Source organism: Phyllobates terribilis, unplaced genomic scaffold (assembly GCF_046119375.1).
Source record: "Phyllobates terribilis strain yellow unplaced genomic scaffold, ASM4611937v1 Scaffold_5__5_contigs__length_657084704, whole genome shotgun sequence".
NCBI classification, from domain to species: Eukaryota; Metazoa; Chordata; class Amphibia; order Anura; family Dendrobatidae; genus Phyllobates; species Phyllobates terribilis.
The window spans coordinates 220448238-220468019 of record NW_027362765.1 but is presented as its reverse complement, the minus strand read 5'-3'; the positions used below and the strand labels follow the sequence as shown (position 1 = coordinate 220468019).

At 42.4% G+C, this 19782-nt stretch overlaps 2 protein-coding genes across 14 annotated transcripts in view; both read left to right on the top strand.

Moving 5' to 3' along the window:
* L3MBTL1 (L3MBTL histone methyl-lysine binding protein 1) overlaps nt 1–5632 on the top strand; it is a 41910-nt gene extending 36278 nt beyond the window's left edge. For 12 of the 13 annotated variants that reach the window (XM_073683817.1, XM_073683813.1, XM_073683814.1 and 9 more), the window contains 5 exons: nt 515–679; nt 1028–1077; nt 1227–1372; nt 1552–1614; nt 4940–5632. In XM_073683817.1, the coding sequence (XP_073539918.1) occupies nt 515–679; nt 1028–1077; nt 1227–1372; nt 1552–1614; nt 4940–5074 (559 nt within the window). In that variant the 3' untranslated portion in view covers nt 5075–5632. Of the gene's footprint in view, nt 1–514; nt 680–1027; nt 1078–1226; nt 1474–1551; nt 1615–4939 lie in introns of all 13 variants that reach the window. The other variant, XR_012322028.1, reaches the window with a different exon arrangement.
* A 143-nt stretch (nt 5633–5775) lies between these two features.
* Nucleotides 5776–19782, top strand: part of SGK2 (serum/glucocorticoid regulated kinase 2) — a 67171-nt gene continuing 53164 nt past the window's right edge. Inside the window, exons 1-2 of the mRNA XM_073683819.1 lie at nt 5776–5931; nt 17186–17275. Coding sequence (XP_073539920.1) covers nt 17190–17275 — 86 coding nt within the window. The 5' untranslated portion in view covers nt 5776–5931; nt 17186–17189. The remainder of the gene's footprint in view (nt 5932–17185; nt 17276–19782) is intronic.

The following is a 19782-nucleotide window of genomic DNA, read 5'->3' as shown; positions in this document are numbered from 1 at the left end:
ATTTTCTGGGGTAATGCATTCCAGAGAATTGTTGCAGCATGAAAAGCGTCTTAGACATGTGAGTGGCGATGATCAAATAATGGAGGATGTTAGTCTCAGATCATTATCAGAATGAAGAGCACTGAGCAGGTGATAGACGGAGATGAGATGCAAGGTGGTGATGCATTGTGGTGAGTTTTGTGGGTGAGAGTGATAAGTTTATGTTGTATTCTATGGCAGATGGCAACCAGTGCAATGACTGGGAAAGGGTGGGGGCATCAATGTAGCGGCTGGACAAAAATATTTAACAATATTAAATTGATTGTTTTTCTAACTTATGGAATTGGATTTAATGAATCCTAATGATACAAGAATAACCTTCTAATAATGCTAAGTATATAACAATTCATAAAAATGACTGTGTCATTAATGTTCCCTGTAGCATATGTAAGAAATAATTAACTAGAAATATGCTTGAAGAACAATGTGGAGATAAGATAACCAACAAGAACTATCCCTTTGTTTTTGCTCATAGGAAGTGCCCCACTCCTGGCTGTGATGGTTCTGGCCATGTGACTGGAAGATTCACAGCTCATCACTGTCTGTCTGGTTGTCCCCTGGCCGATCGTAACCAGCAACCAGCAAGAAGCAGAAATCCTATCCCACTGCCACCTAGGAGGAAATCCAGACACCATGGCAGGTGACAGAACAATGTGCAGATGCATGGCTTAGTTGTGTCTCATGGATTCTAGTTAGATGGTGTCAATATTAACCTGGTAATGCCAAAATGATAAAATGATAGGCTCCTGTGAGGATGGTCAGTCTTCACAGTCATTCCCATTATTCATGTCTGTGAATCAGAATCTTATTTTGTAGTCTCCGTTATTTCTGCAAAAACTAAACTATAAATATCATCTTGATATGGGAAGGAAGTAGTATTATATTCCGAAAACTGGATGTTTGTAAGCCATTTGTTCCTCTCCTTCCACACTGTTTAGCTCTGTGGTAAAATCCATGATTCTTAAGTAACTGGCATGTTCCATTCTAGAATTGGACGTCCGCCCAAATATCGCAGGGTGCAGCAAGACACCTTTCAAGGTAAACTGAACCAACCTAGTAAAATGTACTACTTGGAATCCTAGCTTCTAACCCATGTTATGTGTAAAGGATTCATCTCTACATATGACGTGTCCTACTATTAAGAGTTGATATATTATGCTGCGCTTGTCTTTTTTCTCTCTCACCAGACCCAGTTCACCAGTCACTTTTTATGTCAGCCATGTCTGTCCAACCTGATCGAGCCCTTGCTCACTGCTGGGAACAGCACTGCCGTCTATTGCCCGGTGTAGCTGGTATCAGTGCAAGCACTGTCTCAAAGTGGAGTACAGAGGAGGTATTCATTTCCTCACAGACCCCTCTTTGTGGATCATATCTATAAGCCGAGTGAAGGCCAAGATGCAAACCATACTTATATGACTACTGTGGGAAAAAAAAGTATACCATTGCTAGAAAATTAATGTCGCTTATTTTGGATATTTGATTTTTTGACAAATTAATGCCATTTTCTTTTAGGTGTTCAACTTTGTGCAGACGCTGACAGGATGTGAGGACCAAGCCCGACTGTTCAAAGAGGAGGTGAGAAATCTGTTTTTTTTTTCTAGTGTCCTAATACTTTCAGACCCAGTATTTAAAGGGGTATTCCCATCTCCAAGATCCTATCCCAAAATGTAGTAGGTGTAATAATAATAATAATATTAGCAAATACCGCCAATTAGAAATGTAGTATAGTATTTTTGATTCGCTATGTCTCTTACCTCATGTGCTGGCATTGCAGGACCTTACGTATCCATGGTTACGACCACTAGCAACTAGTTAACTGTGATTTTATCAGTGGACGTAACCATAGATACCTAAGGTCCTGCGATGCCTGCACATGAGGAGATAGCAAATCAGAAAAAATACACTACATTTCTAATTGGAGATATTTGCTAATATTACTATTATTACACCTACTACATATTGGGATAGGATCTTGGAGATGGGAATACCCCTTTAAAGAGGTTTTCCCACGAACAAAGTACATTTTAATTAATAGACTTGGAATAAAAATAACTTCCACAATTGGATGTGTTAAAAAAAAAAAATGTTCCTGTGCAGAGATAATCTTATAAATGTGCCCCTGCTGTGTACTGTGTAATGGCTGTGTCTGACCGTACAGGAACATGGTCTGATCATACCACAGCTCCTGGGCGGGGGAGGAAGCAAAAGAGTATACAGACATTACAGCAGGGGATCACAGCTGATTCTCTCTGTGAGACAAAATATTTCACTGCCTGTTTTTAAGCAATCTTTTACCTGAATCATTTGTGATCCAGGGCTGTAATGTCTGTATAGTCTTTTTTGCTTCCTCCTCTGCCCAGGAGATGTAGTATGATCAGACCATGTCCCTGTACGGTCAGAAACAGCCATTACACAGTACATAGCAGGGGCACATTTATAAGATTATCTCGGCACAGGAACATTTTTTTTAATTGCATCCAATCATGGAACTTATTATTATTCCAAGATCTATTGATTAAAATGTTGAATAAAATTAACTTTGTGGGAAAACCCCTTTAAGATGTTAAGTACCTAATAATAAGTGCATCTAAAGATCTAATAAGTGCAGATTTCCATGAGAGATGGACAGTTAAAGGGCTTGTCTGGGATAACTAACCACGTCTCTTACCTAAAAAACATTGTCACTCTTGTCCTTGTGTCGTGTATTTCCGCTCAGTTGCTTGTGACTATATGGGGCTGAGCTGGATTACCAGACGTAGCCCACGGACAGAAGCGTCATTGTTTCTGGGGACAGTAAGCACATGCTTTTTCTCCAGTTTATTGTGATTTGTAAAGGGTTACTCACATCTTATAAAGTGATGACGTATTGTTAGGATATGCCATCTCTTTAAGAGAGGCAAATTATTTTTTTCTTACATGGCGGTGCACCTGGCCCCTTGACTGAGCAAGGAACTGCTGTGGGCCCCATTGTCTTTAAATTGATCAGCTGCAGTTACTTTAGAAAGTGGGAGACTGGGGAGTCACTTTACAGTAAAAACCAGTGAGGTAGATGCAGCGCTCACTCCCCCCCACATCCCCATTATATGGTTTCTTGGTAACTATATGTAGTTTTTATATAACTATATGATGATGAAGTATCTACAGGGGTGTCGCTTTGAGTACCAGAGCACCAGACAGGCAGAGCCCCCTAGATTTGGCAGTGTCTTCTTTAGGTTCTGTATGTCACTGCTGTATGAATGCAGGACAGCTGCTGCTTACACAGAGAATGGCCAACAAAGGCCAAGTAAAAGATGTCTATTGTATAAAGGAACCAGTTGTACTGATGCTTGCAGCACAGATGGGTAGATATTATTTTGAAAAGGTCATGACAAAGTGCCCAATGGGCCATATAAGCACATCAGCACAGCTGTCACTCTATATTCTGTACACTGGATGTAAACTAGTCATCTGTAACTTGCAGTAACTGCACAGTAACGTTACTGCTCGCTGTGCCGGCATCTGTTCATGCTGAGCATACATTAAAGGGAATCTGTCAGTAGGATCAATCCTCCTAAGCCGTCTATATGGGCATGTGGGTCATACGAAGATGAATATAATGATAACTTGATATCTGTGATCTGATGTCTTATTCCAGAGATATCTACATTTTTCTTATATGTAAATGAGCTGCTCAGGACTATGGGCCGGACACTGATCTGTATGAGAATCTGTCTCCAGAGATTATTATAAATGAAAGCACGTGTTACCAGTGTGAGACATGTAACTAACACAGAACACCAAAACTCAACTTTGTCTTGTTGCAAACACATTTGCTGCAGCTCTCACAGCTCTGCTGTATTGTAATGATATTGCTACACTGTCTGCCTGTGAGATGGAAGCTGAAGCTGAGAGGAACCTGCAGATGTGTCAGTTAGGCCGAGGTCACATTAGCGTATAGCTTGTGATATGCTAATTACACTCGGCTCAAACTCTACTGCAAGTATGAGCCGAATGTCAGTGCTCTGTGCTCCGATCCTCTCGCATAAGGGAATCGCAGCACAGGTGTGGAGGAGACGAAGAAAGTAACCTCTCCATCTCCTCCATTGCCGGAATCCGCGAAAATCGCACTGCACTCGGATGACATCTGAGTGCAGTCCGATATTTCACATAGACTCCGTATCGGCGTGAGAAAATAATTGCAGATCTGAGCTGCCTCATAGTATAACACTGGTCCGAGTGCTATGCAATGTTTTATCGCATAGCACTCGGCCGTGTTATACTCTCATGTGACTCCGGCCTTATAGTCACACACAGCTCTGCAGTGAGATAAGGGAAGCAGAGATCACACATCACATTGGTAACTCCCCCATTATATTTATAATAATCTCTGGAGACAGATTCTCCTGCAGATCAGAGTCCAGCCCATAGTCCTGAACAGCTCATTTACATATAAGAAAAACATGGATTTCTCTGAAATAAGACATCAGATTGCAGATATCAAGGTATCATTTTATTCAGCTTCCTATGATTTCCTGCGTGTTCATATAGGCGGCTAAGGAGGGTCAATCTTACTAACATATCCCTTTAAAGGGTTATAACCAAAATAATAAGTTATCTTCTATCCGTGGGACTTGCTGACATGCAATATATAATATGGAGCTCTGACCACTGGGACCTTCAGTGATCCCATGAACGGTGCTCTGGATCCCCCCAGAATGGGGATCAGCAGTCTTGCATGCTGGACCTCCGATTCATTGATTGTCTGGGGGACCACCGGAGAAAGCTGAAATGACACTCCAATGAGGTAACAGTATTAAATAACTGGTGATACATGCATTATATTTCCATTACTATATTGTACTCATCATATACCAATTACTCTAACATTAAATCCCAGTCTTGTGTCTTTTCTTCCTGGCAGATGATAGATGGCCAAGCTCTCCTGCTCCTAACACAGACGGACATTGTAAAGATCTTGTGCATAAAACTGGGGCCAGCAGTGAAAATTTACAACTCCATCCTTATGTTCAAGAACACAGAAGACTCTACAGACTGACTGACCTCTGGCTCGTACAGTAGATCCTGTAATCCTTCATTACCAATGCCCTATATCACATTCAATGCCCTCTGTACAGAGCAAGTATGCTTTACAGAGTTGCTGAATATGAAAGTCTCTTTACTGGGCAATTTCTCCTGGGACTTTAATGCTAACTCAGTATTACCTGAACAGTCTGTAGCCTGTCAAGACAGCTGATGAGTCTTGAGAACTTTTGACCACCAGATGGCGCTGTGTGACATGGTTTATGTGTGGACACAGTATGGGACAGAAGTCACCTGCCCTACTCAACACCCTAACTAAGTCCTCAATAAAATGCCTGGCTGCGGGGTGCCGGAGGTGTACAGTCGTCAGAGCATACATAATGTTCTCACAACTCGTGTCTTTCCACTGTACCCCTCATTCATCTTCTGACCTGACCCTTTATCGATATGTCATTTGGGTTGTCGCCTGGTTTTTCTGGCTTTTCTCCATCTGTGTGAAGAGTTGCATTTTTTTTTAGCTGTCTCATGTCTTTCACTTTTACATGTCAGTAAGAGCACACCTGACTGCATGAAAGACTGGGTCTAATTATTTCTGTGCACTTGTAATTTCCCATAAAAAATGCCTAAACACTGAGGGATTATTCATTAACCAGACAAACTCCAGGCGCTCCTTGAGAGAAATACATTTGACCTTCACACTGTCCCCCACCACTCTTTCCACCACACCAACCTCCTCCTCTGCCTCCTCCTCCGGGCTACTTTCACCCCACCTCCTTAAGCTCAAAAACAAGTCTTGTTGTTAGTTAAAGGTAATTCGGGGTCGTAGACGCCTGGGAGAGTGGATCACCCCTTCCAAGACCTAGAACTTTGCAGGTAGGACTTTACGCTCAATAATCATGTTGGTAGGTGGACAGCGTTCAAGCAGTTTCTGAGAAATGACTGGGTCATTGATGAAAAGGGTTAACAGTAATCACTTTATGGAGTGCTTTTGGGTCTGCACTTGTAGGTAAATATATGGGGCTGTAAAGCTACTTCTGCATGGATAATAAAACACAATTATATTATCTGTAACATACACGTTAGATACCAAAAAAAATGCCTACCTGAGGCGAGTCGGAACAGTAAGGAGTGTCTGCCACTCCGACGGCTTCCGATGTGCCAATGGGGCTCCTGGACTAGTAATTTTTAGTGCCTGAAAAAAAGTAAAATGTGGGCAGTCAAACCCATTGGATCACAACTACTGAGGCAATGCTTCCAACTGCAGGGGAAAGTCATCAATGGATGCCGTGAAACCAAAAACGGTAGAAGGTATGAAAAGGGGCAACATGTGCGGAACATGTATGAGATGATCCAAAATGTGAGCGTAGCAATGTTCCATATTGTGCGGATGGAGCGAATATTATATAATTCACGGCAGGAGGTAAATGTGTCATTTAACTCTGAAGCTGGTTTGTTTGTCACAATGTTAATACCCTGAGTGAATAATATAGCAGAAGGTTCGTTGGCAGTCCTGTGTAAAACATCATGAGATTTCCCAATTGACTGATGTGGCCCTGGTGCATCTGACAAACTCGGCTGTGTTAGTCCACTGATCAGGTGAGTGGTGAAATGGATAATGTTTCTAAATGCAGATGTAGCAGTGCCGGATGTGTTAAGTAACTTATATACAAAAATGCTGTTCAGTCACCAGAGATTGTCCAAGTGGCACAATTGGTTATTTCTCATTGTAAAGGCCAAATGCACTAGTTATTTATGGCACTAGCCTAGGTGGGCATAGCTGTTGGCAGTTCCATCCAATATTGCTACGATCTTTTGCTTACCTAATGTTTTGTGTAGGCAGGTTCAGGCATTAGCGGAGTTTATGGTTCTGCCCAACACAGGACATTTCTATTCTTTATAGACCTCTACTGGCCAAGGTCCCCAGAGGTGTCAGGTCTTGTTATTGTCTCCTATGCCGATTGCTCGCAGTTTGACAGCTGTAGTGCGGAGTGGAGAAAGTGCTGTAATAATCCTGCTGAGTGGTCACAATGTGTACACAACAATAGAGGATTTCCTAACATATGGAGACAAGATTATCAAGTTTCAGTGTTCTAGTTCTTCTAGTTTTGTATACAGCAATTTTAACCCTTTAAAGATACGGATTTAATAGTCAAACATATAAGTGAGTCAAATAGAAAAAAATAATGGCTCCAGGGACACCACGATAAAAAATGAAAAAAGATGTTATTATCGATGTAGCTGTAAGAGGTCTTGTTTTTTGAGATATGACACTTATTTAGCAGTTAAGAAAAAATAGCTGCACTCTGAAATGCTAAAAAAAAATAATTTAGCATTTCAAAGTGCAGCTATTTGTTTCTTAGCTTTACTGACTTGGTTGTCCTAGCTTGCACCCGTTCACACTAGTTTGGATGTGCCGGTCAGTTTTTTCTGTTTGTAGTAAATTCCTCCTGTCCTGAGCACTCCTACACCCATCAGCCTAAGGCAGTTTTAATTAGCTGGATTCTTCCTGCCCTATAAATTATAGGCTTTTCAGCCCAGGAGAGGTGTCATATAAGGTTAAGTTCCCAACAGTAAGGTACGCCTTGTTGGTGGCTCTTGGGCCCTCATGAATTGGCCAATGTATGCACTAAGTACCATCATTTTTTCTGTAGCAATTTTTTTCTGTAGCAATATTGCAATTCCATTTCCTATATTTCATATTTTCATATTATAGTATTCACATATTTTCTATGGCAGTAATGCAGCTTCATTTTTCTAAATTCATTGCTTTTAGAATGTCATAGTGCAGCTATTTTTTCTTAGCCTTATTGACTTGGTTGTCCTAGGTGCACCTGTTCACACTAATTTGAATGTGCCGGTCAGTTTTTTCTGTATGTATTTAGCAGTGGCAACATTCTGGAGTACATATAACCTATTAGCTAACTTATAATAACTCCTAGATAGATATTAATATAATTGCAATTCTGCTGCAGTTTTGTTTTTTTTATTTGACACTATTTACAGTGCTATTCTGTGGTTCAGTACGATCAAGGTAATTGGGCTGTAGGGGTTGAGATGGGATGTACGAGGGAGAACATCTGAAGCGTTAAACCACAGCATCTTTAAACAAGCTCTGGTCGCAGCAGATGTAGCGGGAACACTGCTGTATGTTCTCCCTGTGGACAGCAAGGGCACAACTTCTGTGTCTGCACTATCCCCGAGACATACGTGTACATCCTGATTTATTAATTTACTGCAAGTGTAATAAGACAAGGTATAAAGCTTAAATAGGTTGTCCACTGCTTTAACATTGATGGCCTATCCTTGGGATAGGTCATCAATGTCTGATCGGCCCGGGGTCCGACACCGGACACCCCGCTGATCAGCCGTTATCAGAAGCGGGAGCCGTCGGCTGGAAGAACTCACTTGCCGAGCTGCTCCGTCTACTTGTAGTTGCTGGGGCTTGCTACTGCACATCCGCCTCCTATTCAAATCAATAGGTGTAGTACCCTGCAGCGGCCACAAGTAGACGGAGCAGTTCAGCAAGTGAGTACTTCCGGTCAGCAGCCGCCGATACCGATGACAACTGATTGGAGGGGGGTGCCGGGTGTTGGACCCCGACTGATCAGAAATTGATGACCTATCCTAAGGATAGGCCATCAATGTAAAAGTAATGAATAACCTCTTTAAAGAGTTCCTCCATCCACAGAAAGCTTCTATAATATAAAGATTCATTTTCTAGGTCACAAAAGTGCCAAATTTACTAAAGGGACTCTGTCAGCGCAGAATGATTGTTCAAACCAAGCACATGCACTGTTTTAATTCCAGTTTTTCCAGATCACCGCTTGCTGTAAGTGATTAACAACATTTATAGTTACATTCAAATGCTGAAAGCTGAGCAGATGCTTCTCACAGCTGAGAACTTGCTATAAAAATGTATCACGTCTAAAAAATCATCTGTAAACTGAAAAAAAAATCTCTCTTCTGTCCTGATAGTTTTTCTACAATGTATCAGTACATGGATGAGATAAGGGTCAAGGTGGTTGAGGGTCATTGCCATCAGCTTCATGGCTAAGACAGGAGTATGTGTCTGTGTGACGGGAGAGTGGGACTTATGAAACAGCTGAATGTGTTGCGCTCTGTGGATTCCATAACTCTCATCCAGGTCCGTGAGTTACGGAACGAATGTAGCACATGCCGCAGGCTGTGGTGCACTGTTTCTGTAACTCTTATTCACCTCTATGTGGATGAAGGGAACAATGTACCGCGGCCTTCTTGGGTGTTACTGATGCTCAGAACACTTGCCCTGAATGGCTATGCATGGAAGATTACCTAGACTGTTTACAATGGAAGCAAACTCTCAATATATACAAGTTTACAGATGCTGGATGTTCCATCACTGATAGCAGAAGGGATCTTGAAAATGTTGAAAAAGTGCTTCTGATGAGTCCGATATGTCCTACATCTTCCCATACATCTCTATGCATGGTCACCTTAGAGGAGTTGCCCCATCATGCCAATCTCTTTCCATCCATAGGACATAAATGAGGGAGGCTGCCCATTTTCTAAACTATTTGAATGTAGTGCAACATTCTTCATAGGAAACATGTTGCGATACCAGCTCTCTGAGGTTGTGGGGCTGTCGTCTATAAACAAATTTAAGGTATCTTACTGATGGCAGATTTTTGTTGCAATTTGTGCAATAATACTTCTGTTAGCCGTACAATCCACTCTTGGTTTTGGACAAAAACAAATAGCTGAGAAACTGCACCAATCTTCACTGAACCGGCATTTGCAATCATGAGTTTATTGTGGTCTAATAACAGGTACATACCACAGACTGCAGAGGAACCGCCTTAAATAAGAGTTCCCTATGCAATAACTTTACGCTCACATGTTTTCCTGGAACTTTGAAGAACAGGCTGCCACTAGTTCCAGTCAGTCTATTGCAGTTACAAAATGTCTGCGTTTCTTAGGTCTTTCAGGACTGTCTGCATACTAAAAACTGACATGACGACTAATTTACACAGATCACCAACAAATGAACAGGTTTATGATATGTATAGAAGAGTGAGATGGCACAGAGAGCAATGCCAGAGTTGGGGTACATAACAGTTCTTGATTAACATCAGAGACTCTGCTGCACAGCGTCACCTCTTCTCTCCACTGTCAATCAAGAAGCAAAAGGCAGCATTGGTGGGAGAAGCTACTATATACTGCAAGTGCACTGATACATCCACAAGTGCACCTGCAAACCTCATTTACATACCAATAAAAGCAGACGGAGGTAGTGTTACTGACAGTTTCACTATTTAAAGGGAAATTATCATCAGATAATGATGACCTATTGTATAAATCAGATTTTTGTTAAGAGTCTAAAAAAGTCCCAGTTACAAAGATAAAAATTGCAAGATTTCTGTTTTTTTATTTTTCATTTAGAATGTGATTTTGAAAAAAAAAATATTGCCAAAATGTAAGAAAAAAAATGCAACGAACACAAAAATCTTTTTTAAACAATAGGCCATTTTCTGATGATAGATTCTCTTTAAAGGGAATCTGTCACCCCCTGGGAGATATCAGACCTCTACTATGGCCATACAGGTGATAGAAAAGTAAATCTATACATACCTGTATGGCCCATAGCAGAGGTCTGATTGCAGAGAAATCTGTTTTTATAAAGTCTGTTTTCCAGAGGCTTGGCGTCCGGGGGACGCAAAGCAAACCCCTCCTGTCTGTTTGCTATTCCCCTAAAACGCCGCCTCTGTGCTAAATTACCATATCCCCCCCCCCCTCCCCTGCTCTGCCTCCCCTCCCATGGAGCGCGCATTGTCTCCCTCCGGCCCCGTTTGGCTGCATACTACCAGCGGAGCGGAAGTCTCAGTGACTCACCGTCGCTTGCGCAATACAAGGCTGTGGAGCAGTACGCAGCCAAACGGGGCCGGAGGAAAACAAAGTGCAGCGATTTAGGGGAATAGTAAGCAGATAGGAGGGGTTTGCTTGCTCTGGCCAAGTGAGTGCTGTCAATCAGCATACAGGGAGGCGGAGGCACAGTAATTTCACAATGGTAATTGAGGAGCAGAACAGTGCTCTGAGTTCTTGGCCCCACCAAGGGTGCAATGAACACTCTCATTTGCATTTCGGATAAACTGCTTTTTATGCACATCAAAGGCTATATTTATTACACCAAAACTCTGACTTATGACATAAGCCCCCTCTTTGATCATGTGACTCTGTCAGCACGGGATCACTGTTCAAACCAAGTTCAGGCACTCAGTCCATTAAGGCGTGGCCGAACATTTAAATACACCTTCCCACCTGCTTTTTTCCCCACCTATCGCCACCCCACCTTCTTTGATTGACAGCTCAGGCTTGATGGAGCCAGAAAAGGGCAGAGATAGATAAAAGCAGTTGGGAAGGTGTATGTAAATGATTGGCCACGCCAAGATACACCGAGCGCCTGTACTTGGTTGGAACAGTCATTCTGTGCTGACAACAGACTCCCTTCAACACAAAACCTAAATCACACTTCTGATCTCAAGGAAAGATTCAAGAAGAACATTTTTACTGATATAAATTGTGTAATTTGTGGAGAAGAAAATGACTTATCAATGGCTAATGGAAACTAAAATTAGAGCTGGATACCAAATCCCCCCGAAAATTGAAGATTAAAATTTAAATCATAAATGGATCTAATTTGTATGAATTTCATGCACATCCTGAGCATACTCCTGATGAGACTGTGGATGGCGTCCTTGGAGCTCTCCAGAATAGGGCATCAGGGGATGGTTGTGCTGATGCATAATGTATCAGAGGTTCTCCATTAGATTCAGGTTTGGGAAATGTGAAAGCTAGTCAATGATATCAACGCCTTCATCATCCAGGGACTGTCTACACACTCTAGCCACATAAGTACTGCACCAACATAAGGTGCGACAATTTCTCTGAGGATTTCATTACGGTAACTTACAGCAGACAGGGTTCTGTTGGTTTTCATGTGGAGGTTCGTGAAACCCTATAAAGGATATGCCTCCACAAACCATCAGTGATCCAGCGCCAAACCGGTCATGCTGGATGATGTTGCATAACAGTCACCATATCTCCAGACTCTTTCATGTCTGTCACGTGTTCAGTGTGAATTTGCTCTCATCTGTGAAGAGAATGGAATGCCAATGGTGGACCTGCCAATTCTAGCGTTCTCGGCTGATTGACAATCAAGCTGTGCATTGCTGGGCTGTGAGCACAGGTCCCACTACAGGATGTTGGGCCCCCATGCCACCGTGATGGAGTCTGTTTCTGCAAGTTTGGATCGAACCATGCACACCAGTATCTGACAGTACTAAATCCTGTTCCTGTTCACTCTAAGAAGCAGATACTGGTCCTACTGCTCAGTTGATGCTCTTCTACAGCCCTATCCAGTTCTCCTCGTATAATGGCCCTTGTTTTGGTATCTACTACATGTTCCTGAGACTGTGTTGGTAGACACAGCAAAACTTGTGAAGGCATGGATAAATGTGACATCTGGAGGGGCTGAGCAACCTGTGCACTTGACTTAAGTTGCAAGTTCCACCTCATGCTACCAGTAGTTACAAGGACACTAGAGAATAATCAGTCTGGAAGGATAAGTAGAGAGGCTACGTTCCCATGATGAGCTTTTGGTGAGATTTTGACGTGGGGTCTTTCAGTTCTAACAAAGTAAGTGGGATTTATAGAAATCTCAGGCCCACTGTTATTCTTTTTAACACAGAATAAACTGACCTTTGGTGCATGTTTCAAATCCGCAACATGTCAATTTCTTTAGAGGGTATGCTGAGTTTTCTGTGAGGATTTTCCCCATAGCCTTGTACTAGATGCGGAAAATCTGCAGGTAAAAAATGCACATGTGTTTTTAGTGAGTTTCCACTGCGGAAATGCATAAAAACACATGTAAACTGCACCTAAGTATGTCAATAAAGTTTTGTCAAAGGCGAATAGCAGGAACTATCAAAAACAAAGCCGCTTTATTTAAAGCATGACACCCCAACATGAGGCAAGAAATGCAGCGTCAAAAAAACGTGATAAAAATGCATGGTAATAAAAACACACAAAAACGTAATGAAAAAAACGCAAGGAATCTAATTTATTTAATAATGCAGAAATGGTGCAAATATTCTGCAACATCAAAAACTCACCAAAAGCTCATCGTGGGAACCTAGCCTAATAGTCTGTGACCACCACCTGATTGGGGATTGTCTTGCTGTTGCAGTTGTTCAGTGTACATGTCACTTTTAATTGCACCAAAGCTGATAAAATTGTCGCACAAATGCTTATGCTTCTTAACTGGACAGGTTGATAGCCCTGAAATTTAACTGACCTTTGGTTATACTAAAAGCTGCAGTTACACATTGAGGTCACATCTCAGTTCTTTTGCCACTGGGGTTTTACCATAATTGTCGCAAAAAGGCAACGTGACCACAATGTGTAAACACAGCCTTCAAAAAGCTCTGTGTGAACCTAGCCTAAAGGCATTGCAAAGGTATTATAAGTGACATTCTCTTGGGACTATGTGAATGAAGTGACACATTGAAGCACATGTATTAGTATAGGCACACATGATGTTTGTGAGAATGAGGATGTATACAGTTATCCTGCAGTTTCTGATTCATTTCTTTTTTGACGAGTTCTCTTTTTAATGAGTTTTAATTACAGAAAATAAAGAAAAAATGCAGCACAAAGCACATGTAACTAAATCCTCAGGCTATTAAATGCTGAAAAATCTCTGGATAAAAATATATAAATAAAACCAAATTTTAAATATCTGCAAAATTATAATATCTGAAAGTTGTGTCAAAAAGGTGGCACAAAATTGTCAGGTGTTAATACATCTCAATAGAAATGGTAATGTGGTGGATGCAAGTATCTTTACTGCAACAGTGGATGCACAGTAAACATGAAAATGTACTTTGAGTGGCCATACCTGATGCCATTTGGCAGGCACATACAGTACAGACCAAAAGTTTGGACACACCTTCTCATTTAAAGATTTTTCGGTATTTTCATGACTTTGAAAATTGTACATTCACACTGAAGGCATCAAAACTATGAATTAACACATGTGGAATTATATACTTAACAAAAAAGTGTGAAACAACTGAAAATATGTCTTATATTCTAAGTTCCTCAAAGTAGCCACCTTTTGCTTTGATGACTGCTTTGCACACTCTTGGCATTCTCTTGATGAACTTCAAGAGGTAGTCACCGGAAATGGTCTTCCAACAATCTTGAAGGAGTTCCCAGAGATGCTTAGCACTTGTTGGCCCTTTTGCCTTCACTCTGCGGTCCAGCTGACCCCAAACCATCTCGATTGGGTTCAGGTCTGGTGACTGTGGAGGCCAGGTCATCTGGCGTAGCACCCCATCACTCTCCCTCTTGGTCAAATAGCCCTTACACAGCCTGGAGGTGTGTTTGGGGTCATGTCCTGTTTAAAGACAAATGATGGTCCAACTAAACGCAAACCGGATGGAAAAGCATGCCGCTGCAAGATGCTGTGGTAGCCATGCTGGTTCAGTAAGCCTTCAATTTTGAATAAATCCCCAACAGGGTCACCAGCAAAGCACCCCCACACCATCACACCTCCTCCTCCATGCTTCACGGTGGGAACCAGGCATGTAGAGTCCATCCGTTCACCTTTTCTGCGTCGCACAAAGACACGGTGGTTGGAACCAAAGATCTCAAATTTGGACTCATCAGACCAAAGCACAGATTTCTACTGGTCTAATGTCCATTCCTTGTGTTCTTTAGCCCAAACAAGTCTCTTCTGCTTGTTGCCTGTCCTTAGCAGTGGTTTCCTAGAAGCTATTTTACCATGAAGGCCTGCTGCACAAAGTCTCCTCTTAACAGTTGTTGTAGAGATGTGTCTGCTGCTAGAACTCTGTGTGGCATTGACCTGGTCTATAATCTGAGCTGCTGTTAACCTGCGATTTCTGAGGCTGGTGACTCGGATAAACTTATCCTCAGAAGCAGAGGTGACTCTTGGTCTTCCTTTCCTGGGGCGGTCCTCATGTGAGCCAGTTTCTTTGTAGCGCTTGATGGTTTTTGCAACTGCACTTGGGGACACTTTCAAAGTTTGCCCAATTTTTTGGACTGACTGACCTTCATTTCTTAAAGTAATGATGGCCACTCGTTTTTCTTTACTTAGCTGCTTTTTTTTTGCCATAATACAAATTCTAACAGTCTATTCAGTAGGACTATAGGCTGTGTATCCACCTGACTTCTGCACAACACAACTGATGGTCCCAATCCCATTTATAAGGCAAGAAAGCCCACTTATTAAACCTGATAGGGCACACCTATGAAGTGAAAACCATTTCCGGTGACTACCTCTTGAAGCTCATCAAGAGAATGCCGAGAGTGTGCAAAGCAGTCATCAAAGCAAAAGGTGGCTACTTTGAAGAACCTAGAATATAAGACATATTTTCAGTTGTTTCACACTTTTTTGTTAAGTATATAATTCCACATGTGTTAATTCATAGTTTTGATGCCTTCAGTGTGAATGTACAATTTTCAAAGTCATGAAATTACAGAAAAATCTTTAAATGAGAAGGTGTGTCCAAACTTTTGGTCTGTACTGTAATTCCTCTTCATAGAAAGGCACAGTATTTGTGGCATTATCTTATAAAAAGGCACAGCATGTGTGACATTATCTTATAGAAAGGGACAGTATGTGTGACACTTTGGTGCAATTTATGGCAATTCAAATCCTCCCAACATGGACAATTGTCACCACTGACTAGGCAGTTGCTTAGTGCCACCGGTCAGTTCATGTAAAATGACCCTTAAATGGAACTCATCAGGTTGGATATTAACCTGCACATATAGGATTAATCTTCAAGTTAATAGTGTTAGAAAGGTGCCGCGCTACTGTCCTGAAAGTGCAACACCCAGGAAAAAATTAACTTTATTTCTCCCAGGAGCTGCTGGTTTTCTGTCATACCAGCGTGCCAATGTGGCTACAGTCCTTGCTCACAGCACTGAGAGCGGTGGGTGTAAGCACACCCCAGCACTTTGACTGACAACCATCTCAGCATCGCATCAGTACAGAGTCAGCTATCAGTCAAAGTCCCGAGGCGTGCTTACAGCCGCTGCTCTCAGCGCTGTGAGCTGTAGTAACGCTGACACGCCAGGGTTGTGGAGTCGGATGTTTTGGAGTTGGAGTCCGCGTCCATTTTGGTGGAGTCGGTATAAAATGGACAGACTCCTAACATTTATTATAAATACAGTACAATAGTTCAATGAAGGATGTGCTGTAAATTTTTTTATAAGAATTTGGGAAAGATGTGAAATGTCCTATAAATGTCTGTTCTGTTCCTAATCTAAGGGTCTAGGCTTGTAGTTGAGATGAATGTGTGCTGCACTTTATGTGCACGCTCAGTAGTGAGGCCGTGCTGTGGAGTTGGAGTCGTGGAGTCAGGGAAATCAAGGTGTCAGAGATTTGGCTTACCGACTCCACAGCACTATGGCACGCTGCTATAACTGAAAGCCAACACCTTCTGGAAGGAATATAGTTAATTTTCTCCTTAGTGTCGCTGTTTTAGTATGGCGAACGGGCACCTTCACAATGATATTATACTGCAGATTAGCCCTATATCTGCAGATTAATAGCATTATCCAACGTGACAGATTCACTTAAAGATGCTTTTACCCTGAAAGATTATCATGATTGATTGTTCCTAGTATCACTTGTTCACAATAATCTTGCAGTGAAAACTGGCTGTCAATCAGCAGACTAATAAGCAAAGAGCTATTTTGTAAAGTGAAATGATTTTAAAGTTTGCTTAAAAATCCTTGTTTTTGGGGGTGAATCTTCCCGGTAAACTTGTGTTGTTGAGAAACATGGCAGTCTATGCACACTGAACCTTCATAGATCGTTCAGTGCGCATTGCTTTGCGTGATCTGCCTGTGTAAACAGGATTTTAAACGACTGCTTGTTACCAATTGGTGGTCGTTTAATGCTGTGGGTCAGCTCGTGTAAATGAACCCTTAGATACTAGAGCCTTATTGCTTTTATAACTGACTTCCTATCTGCCCATTATTTCCTGGTCTCTTTCTCTTCCATTTTCATCCTGACTGTTTGTGGTTAATGACAAAGGAATTTAACCTCTTCATGTTACAGTTCAATGAATCACATCAAGACTGGAACAGGTGAACTCCGCTCTCCAGTTATGACTTCGAACATAAACCTGGGCCCGTCTGCCAACCCCAAGTGAGTACATGTCCCCCTGCTGCTTTACCTCTAAAGACTAGTTCTGTGGGATAATATAGGTGCACACAGATGAAACACAGTTGTGTCTTTTGACCTGATTTTTTAATGCCACAGCAATTTTTGATTTTCTTAATCGATACAATAACAAATTAACATCAGAGAATCATTTTTACATAATAGTGCACTTAAGAGTGACTTAAAGGCTATGGACACCTTTAACATGGAAAAGTGATTTTTCATAAGTTAGTGGTTACGTTTCGTAAAACAAAATTGCAGTAAGTTTCAGGATGCAATCTCCATTCATTCATTTTAAGACCCTGATGTGCAGTTTGTAGTCTGATTCAAAGTTTAGATTTTTCTCTTTCCCTCCTAGTAATATAAACTGGATGTAAAAGATTTGGGCCTGACTCATTAAGACTGGCATTGTGCTCGCCATTCTTAAAGAAGCACTCCCATCAAAGTTTTTATCCTCTTGATGTATTACAGCCATCATATTATATAGCACTGTGTACTTACAATTGTTCATTTTGCCCTTCTACCCAGTTAATTCTTCAGTTTTCCATTAGGTCTATGAAATCACGTGATTAAAAACGGACTAGCTGAATCCTACTGAGCTCTACGTAGAAACAGGAGGTCAATTTTCTCCGCATAAGTCATTGCAAAAGTCCCTAGCAGGGGGGATATGAGGTAGCAGCTGGGTCAGGAATTGAGGGAAATAAGTCATGCAGTGACAGGAGGCTTTTTGTTTCTACATAGCACAGAGAAAAAAGAAGAATTAGCTTGGTAGAAGGGCAAAATGAGCAACTGTAAGTATACAGTGTCATATAATATGATGACTGTAATATATTAAGAGGATAAAAACTTTGATGGGAGTGCTGCTTTTGACGCGCTCCCTGGGACCGTGGGGTACTCGGTGCCAGGTCGGTCGGTGCTGGGGATGTCACGGTGGCAGTGACCCGGTCCGTGACCCAGGGCGGTCAATTAAAGGAAAAACCAAAGGGGAATAAAGTTTTTAGAGATAATGATCGTGACGCCACCTGTGGTATGCGGCTATATGAGGCCGCCGCTGCGGTGCAGATCCACTGGAGCTGATGGTGATGCAGCAGAGTTGGTTCAGCTCTCCACAGGCAGAGCTAAGCTCCAGGGCAGTATATGTAGAATTGTGGAGGTAAATGTTTTTGGTGCGGTGTAATGCAGGGCTGAGGGCGCAGGTAATGACCAGACAACAAATTAATGGCGGTTTCCTCTATCTTTACTTGCGGTTTGTCAGAGCAGACTGGGGCACGGGTGCTAGCTGGTGGTGGAGGTCTGGGCGGCCTGGAAGCAAGTTGGGGATCCACCTCGCCAGGTGGAGTTGTAGGCCTTCCCTCTGCGCTATTCTCATTGGCCCCACTGCTTGAAGCTATGCTGCGGCCCTCGTCCCTGAGTAAAACATCTCTTCCTCACCAGTGTGGCAGGCAGCTCGGGCCTTCCTCAAGTGTCGCTCCCATGTGGCGGTGCTGGGCCCTATGATGCTGCTGAGCCGCCGGGCGTCTGGTGGGGCCAGGAGACTTGCAGTCTCCTGCCCTCCGGATTTAGCTGCTGGGCCTTCAGTGCCCCACAACCACGGACTCCGGTTCACTTGTGCTTCTCTCTGGGGGCGAGCTTATTCACAGCTTCCTTCCCCAGGTCCTTCCTCGTCGTTCTCCTCTCTCCAACTCTTCTCAACTCACTCTTACTAACCCCGCCTCCAGATTCCAGTATAAAGGGGGAGGAGCTCCCCTTTCTGGTCTGGAGCCAGGAAAGTGTTGTATGCTGGTAAACCTGATTAGGGGACCCCTCCTTGCTTTCAGGCATGGCATCACCCCTTGTGAGGGAGGCAATACCACTGTGGCAACCGGACCCCTGGGGTGCCACATTCCCCCCTAGTTAATTCAGTACTCCCGGACTGAGGACACCTTTAGAATTAAACAATTAACAACAATAATGATCCGTATTACAAACAATTTACAAAGTCTCAAAAAGGCAAAAATTGCAGAATAACAAAAACTAAACTAGAATTGGGAACAGTTATTGGGGCACTTAGTCTTTACGCCACTACCCAGGAATTGTATTTTTTCCGGGTACTTGAAGGTTGGTTGGTGGGAACCGCCTCAACCCACTTCGTGTATCATCCCTGGGCGTGGCTTCAGGGCACTCTGTCGGTGGGCCTGGTTTTCTGCCACGCCTGCGGTTTATTTTCAAGGCCAACAATTAACTTTATTCAACATTGTCCTGACCACACCTAGTCCTGTGGTCCATTTGTCCATCAATATAATAACTATATACACTCACGATTACTTAAAAGTTCTTACAGGAAGTCTCTGTAGGCTCTCATGTTTAACGGTTGCAACTATATAACATATACTATTATTTTACTACTTTTTAGTCCCTATAATCGGTAGGGAGCTGACCTATGGTACTACGGGTTGATCTATGCAGTACATTTGTTGCCAATGACCTACCCGGGTCGCTAGTGTCTACCACTG